At 43.7% G+C, this 6,454-nt stretch overlaps 1 protein-coding gene across 1 annotated transcript; it reads right to left on the reverse strand.

Moving 5' to 3' along the window:
• Positions 1-3,458: 3,458 nt before the first annotated feature.
• LOC139401007 (membrane progestin receptor gamma-B-like) lies at positions 3,459-5,799 on the reverse strand. The gene is made up of 3 exons (XM_071145532.1): positions 5,659-5,799; positions 4,284-4,428; positions 3,459-3,947 (listed from the first exon to the last, which is right to left on the reverse strand). Exons 1-3 carry the CDS (start codon positions 5,797-5,799, stop codon positions 3,667-3,669), a joined length of 567 nt encoding a protein of 188 aa, XP_071001633.1. The 3' UTR covers positions 3,459-3,666.
• Positions 5,800-6,454: the final 655 nt, after the last annotated feature.

A 6,454-nucleotide genomic window follows, 5' to 3' on the forward strand; every position in this document is an offset into this window, starting at 1 on the left:
TCTGATACTACCCACACTGTGTCAGTACATGCCCCACTGTTTCTATTTCCTGGCCATATTCACACTCTCCTGTTGGATGCTTTCCTATCCCATTTAGAGTCTTATTCAACCAGCTGTGTTCCAGCCTCCTCTGGGCCCGGTGATGGGCCCCGATCTGCAGAGCTGTGGGCCCCCTATGTAATTTGAATACCGCCCCACCATGCCAAAGCATTAATTGTTGACACTGGTCCATCACGTTTACAATTAACAAGAAGATCTTTCTTTAATCTAGGCTATATGATAAAGGATCCCACTGATGGTTACACCAACAAAATGTTTTTTTTGCCACTACAAAAGCATGATATTTTAGTGTATTGATGACAATAAATCCAATTAATTAGCTAAATAAATCATACTATTCAATAGTTTCAATACCATGTTAAGATAATGAAATGCATTCTGGGATTCATTGTGCAAATACCCTCCAAAGCGTTGTTGTTTCTGTCATTGTTTTAAGCAATAGGTGAGCTAGCTATCAAGAGACAATAGCCGGGGGGAAAAAAGAGAGAAAGTCTTGCCTATGCCGTTCGGCCATCATTCATATATTTTTATGTACATATTCTTATTCATTCCTTTACACTTGTGTGTATAAGGTAGTAGTTGTGAAATTGTTAGGTTAGATTACTTGTTAGATATTACTGCATGGTCGGAACTAGAAGCACAAGCATTTCGCTACACTCGCATTAACATCTGCTAACCATGTGTATGTGACAAATAAAATTAGATTTGATTTGCAGCCGTCATACCGCTCAGGAAGGAGACGCATTCTGTCTCCTAGAGATGAACGTACTTTGGTGCGAAAAAGGCAAATCAATCCCAGAGCAACAGCAAAGGACCTTGTGAAGATGCTGGAGGAAACAGGTACAAAAGTATCTATGTCCACAGTAAAACGAGTCCTATATTGACATAACCTGAAAGGTCGCTCAACAAGAAAGACTCCACTGCTTCCAAACCACCATAAAAAAAAAGCCAGACCACGGTTTGCAACTGCACATGGGAACAAAGATTATACTTTTTGGAAAAATGTCCTCTGATCTGATGAAACAAAAATAGAGCTGTTTGGCCATAATGACCATTGTTATGTTTGGAGGAAATCGGGGGAGGCTTGCAAGCCGAAGAACACCATCCCAACCGTGAAGCACGGGAGTGGCAGCATCATGTTGTGGGGGTGCTTTGCTGCAGGAGGGACTGGTGGACTTCACAAAATAGATGGCCTCCTGAGGATGGAAAATTATGTGGATATATTGAAGCAACATCTCAAGACATCAGTCAGGAAGTTAAAGCTTGGTCGCAAATGAGTCTTCCTGTCACCCCCTGACCTGAGAGAGCCTTTTTATGTCTCTATTTTGGTTTGGTCAGGGTGTGATTTGGGTGGGCATTCTATGTTATGTTTTCTATGTTTCTTTATTTCTGTGTTTTGGCCGGGTATGTTTCTCAATCAGGGACAGCTGTCTATCGTTGTCTCTGATTGGGAATCATACTTAGGTAGCCCTTTTCCTCTCCTTTCAGTGTGGGTAGTTACCTTTGTTAGTGGCACTTAGCCCTCTAAGTGGCACAGTTGTTGTGTTGTTTTGTTGGTGACATTTTAAATGAAAGGAAAATGTACGCTCACCACGCTGCACTTTGGTCCTCTTCTTTCAACGGCCGTGACACTTCCAAATGGACAATGACCCCAAGCAGACTTCCAAAGTTGTGGCAAAATGGCTTAAGGACAACAAAGTCAATGTATTGGAGTGGCCATCACAAAGCCCTGACCTTAATCCTATAGGAAATGTGTGAGCAGAACTGAAAAAGCGTGTGCGAGCATTGAGGCCTACAAACCTGACTCAGTTACACCAGCTCTGTTAGGAGGAATGGGCCAAAATTCGCCCAATTTATTGTGGGAAGCTTGTGGAAGGCTACCCAAAACATCTTACCCAAGTTAAACAATGCTACCAAATACTAATTGAGTGTATGTAGACGTCTGACCCACTGGGAATGTGATGAAATAAATAAAACCGGAAATAAATAATTCTCTACTATTATTCTGACATTTCACATTTTTAAAATAAAATGGTGATCCTAACTGACCAAAGACAGGGAATTATTTTACTAGGATTAAATGTTAGGAATTGTGAAAACTGAGTTTTTAAATGTATCTGGCTAAGGTGAATGTAAACTTCCGACTTCAACTGTATATATATTCCCTCTCCTTCAGTCATTTGAAACCTCAAATCCCCTTTTCAGGCTCTAGGGCCTGAGAGAGTGGGACTGCACGAGTCAGTAATCTGTAGCTCCTCAGATGTTAAATCTTTCAAATCCAGGATTAGCTCAGTTGCAGACACAATGTCAATCTTTCTTGACTTTTTTTCAACTTGCGCAGTGCCGTTTACCACTATTGTTATAAAAGCGACAAAGTCTCTCACAACCCCATCTTTAAATCAGGCCACCCCTAGTTTGGGAAACAATGGCCTTAGACTGTGGATATAATATTGGTGAGGTGATATACTGTGTGTTTGTAATACATATCCATTTGTTGTGTATAGAAATGATAAAGTGATCAATATATTTTGTGTACAAATAATGTTTAAAAAGGAAGAAAACAAAATTGAAGCGATATCGAGAATTCGTCTTCATGTAACATTCAGTGGATTGATTCTTCATATACAGCTTGACTTCCAACTGCTCCAGTCTCTTCCTGCTCCTCAGTGGATTGATTCTTCATATACAGTTTGACTTCCAACTGCTCCAGTCTCTTCCTGCTCCTCAGTGGATTGATTCTTCATATACAGCTTGACTTCCAACTGCTACAGTCTCTTCCTGCTCCTCAGTGGATTGATTCTTCATATACAGCTTGACTTCCAACTGCTACAGTCTCTTCCTGCTCCTCAGTGGATTGATTCTTCATATACAGTTTGTGACTTCCAACTGCTCCAGTCTCTTCCTGCTCCTCAGTGGATTGATTCTTCATATACAGTTTGACTTCCAACTGCTTCAGTCTCTTCCTGTATCCTCAGTGGATTGATTCTTCATATACAGCTTGACTTCCAACTGCTTCAGTCTCTTCCTGCTCCTCAGTGGATTGATTCTTCATATACAGCTTGACTTCCAACTGCTTCAGTCTCTTCCTGCTCCTCAGTAGCATTGGTAAATTAGCGAACAAAAGCAAGGACTACGTATTTAGTACTGTGTACTAGTCCTATAGTCAATGTAATACTACCAGAGGTACCACTAACTCTGTCTGTCCCTCATTGCAGTATATATGGAGCTCTTGTCCAGTTTATTCATCCGTGCTGACAATGTGAAGAACAGTTCATTGCTCCTTCAGCATTGTATCTTGTCATGACTTCACCTCTATCCAACACCAAGAAGCAATAGTGGTTCACTTTAGTTGTTCACCTCTTCTCCCAAGCCCATCCCCACCACAGTGTCCAGTTTAATCATAGTAATAGAATACAAATATATGCCATTTAGCAGACGCTCTTATCCAAAGTGACTTACATTCATGCTTGTATACATTTTACGTGTGGGTGGCCCTGTGAATCAAATCCACAATCCCGGCATTACAGGAACCATGCTCCACCAACTGAGCCATCCAGTTCCTACATCCCGTATACATTATCATTAGCATGTGGCTAATGGCTAGTGCTAGTGGTACTGGCAGCCCTTGGCTATTGGATGTGACTGTGTCTTCTTCTCAGTGTGTTCTCCCCGGGTGGCTGACCAGAGCAGAGGCAGACTAAAGAGGAAGATGATGCCAAGGCTGAGGGTTACACTCAGCAGTGCCGCCCCCAGTGTGTTGGTGAAGGTGATGGGCAGAGAGTACGTGAGGAGCCACGGGCGTCGCGTCACCATGTCCTGCTCCATGGCCTCCATCTGGAAATGAGTGCCGATTATGCCGAACACGTGGAACAGTTGGTGGCTGTGACCTGCAGAGGGTGCAAAAGGACTGTGGTTAAATACCTACAGTAGTATTGGTACAGGAGAGGTAAGAAGCAGAACTCAACGAGGAGAACTGTAACTGGCCAGCAACAGAGGAACTGGCCTCCACAGCATAAGGGGGAAACAGGAAGGCACAGTGAGACCCAGAGGCAGTGATATAAAGACTACTATGTTGTTTTAATGCTACATATGTCATACCACTAATGTCAAGCCAGTGTTGATCAGTATCCACTGTATTACCACAAGTCTTGCACAATACAGTGACAAATCATTCTGAAATGAATCAAACAAGCAGCCTTTCCAGATAGACCATGCACTTTGACCTATGTAGTCGAAGCTGCCGGGGGCCAGGCGCTCTGGTAGGTGTGTGGCGAAGAGTAATGTGGTCAAGAAGGCCAGGGCGATGTGGGTGTGGTGGAGGGGGTTGGTGTTGTTGTCAGTGCAGCCCTCACCCACACAGAGGAAGAGCTGTCAAAACACCGTAGAATGTATTAGCCTCGAGTCACGTGAAAGGCTTCTATAGGCTCTTGTCACAGTCATACACATGGCTGTTGAACCAGAATAGAATTGTATGTACAGGATTTAAGAACTGTTCAAGTATACTTCAATGCACACCTGCATTCCAGTGAACGGGCACACAGCGATAATTATACCATTGACAACCGAGAGAGCAGAGCCTGTTAAGACTCATTGTACCTCAGGCACAATAATCAACATCTCAGACAATACTAGCTTCAGCTCATTTCAAATCAAATCAAATGTTATTTGTCACATGCGCCGAATAAATATTACCTTACAGCGAAATGCTTACTTACAAGCCCTTAATTAACCAACAATGCAGTTTTAAGAAAATACCCCCCAAAAATTCAGAGATAAGAATAATAAATAATTAAAGAGCAGCAGTAAATAACAATAGCAGGACTATATACAGGGGGTACCGGAAGAGAATCAATGTCAATGTGCGGGGCACAGGTGTTGAAGTAATTGAGGTCATTTGCACATGTAGGTAGGGTGGCTGCAGTCTTTGACAATTTAGGGCCTTCCTCTGACACTACCTGGTATAGAGGTCCTGGATGGCAGGAAGCTTGGCCCCGGTGATGTGCTGGGCCGTATGCACTACCCTCTGTAGTGCCTTGCGGTCGAAGGCAGAGCAGTTGCCATACCAGGCAGTGATGCAACCTGTCAGGATGCTCTCGATGGTGCAGCTGTAAAACCTTTTGAGGATCTGAGGACCCATGCCAAATATTTTCAGTCTCCTGAGTGGGAATAGGTATTGTTGTGCCCTCTTCGCAACTGTCTTGGTGTGTTTGGACCATTCTAGTTTGTTGGTGATGTGGATGCCAAGGAACTTGAAGCTCTCAACCTGCTCCACCACAGCCCCATCGATGTGAATGGGGGCTGCTCGGTCCTCCTTTTCCTGTAGTCCACAATCATCTTCTTTGTCTTGATCATGTTGAGAGAGAGGTTGTTGTCCTTGCACCAAACGGTCAGGTCTCTGACCTCCTCTCTATAGGCTGTCTCATCGTTGTCGGTGTTCAGGCCTACCACTGTTGTGTCATCAGCAAACTTAATGATGGTGTTGGAGTCATGACTGGCCGTGCAGTCATGAGTGAACAGGGAGTACAGGAGGGGCCTGAGCATCCACCCCTGAGGGGCCCCCATCTTGAGGATCAACGTGGCGGATGTGTTGTTACCTACCCTTACCACCTGGGTGCGACCCGTCAGGATATCCAGGCACCAGTTGCAGAGGGAGGTGTTTAGTCCCAGGGTCCTTAGCTTAGTGATGAGCTTTGAGGGCACTATGGTGCTGAACGCTGAGCGGTAGTCAATGAATAGCATTGTCACATAGGTGTTCCTTTTGTCCAGGTGTGAAAGGACAGTGTGGAGTGCAAAAGAGATTGCATCATCTGTGGATCTGTTGGTGCGGTATGCAAATTGGAGTAGGTCTAGTTTTTCTGGGATAATGGTGTTGATGTGAGCCATGACCAGAAAGGTTCATCCCTAGTCCCATGATCTGACTAAAAACGATAAAAACATCACATGAATCAAACATTGACACAGTACACTTCAATATGACAAACACTGTTCTATACTTTAACTTTTCCTCAGGCACTGTGAATTTGGTCAGGTCGCCCAAAAAGTTACATATTGCAGCTTTAAAGTCAGGCTAATAACACTTCCCTGTGAATATTTTGTCTCAGATTACCTCCTACATAAGGACACAAATCATCAGACAACAGAACCACACTATCTACTGTGGACTTTACCTTTGTTTCATCTGTCTGTGAACACATTGGACAATAGTGCAATATTGCATGCAGAGTTTTAAGGGAGACATACAAAACGGGTCTGCTGAAACTTTTGAGGCCTACTTGGATATATCTGGTTACCTACTCTGCACTGGGGCATTATCTGAGCAGACACCTGCCTACTGCTGCTTTCATCGTTCCACTTGACATTATGCCTTCTACTTAACAATGTGCCTTGGATGTTT

The sequence above is a fragment of the Oncorhynchus clarkii genome, unplaced genomic scaffold (genome assembly GCF_045791955.1).
Source record: "Oncorhynchus clarkii lewisi isolate Uvic-CL-2024 unplaced genomic scaffold, UVic_Ocla_1.0 unplaced_contig_3843_pilon_pilon, whole genome shotgun sequence".
NCBI classification, from domain to species: Eukaryota; Metazoa; Chordata; class Actinopteri; order Salmoniformes; family Salmonidae; genus Oncorhynchus; species Oncorhynchus clarkii.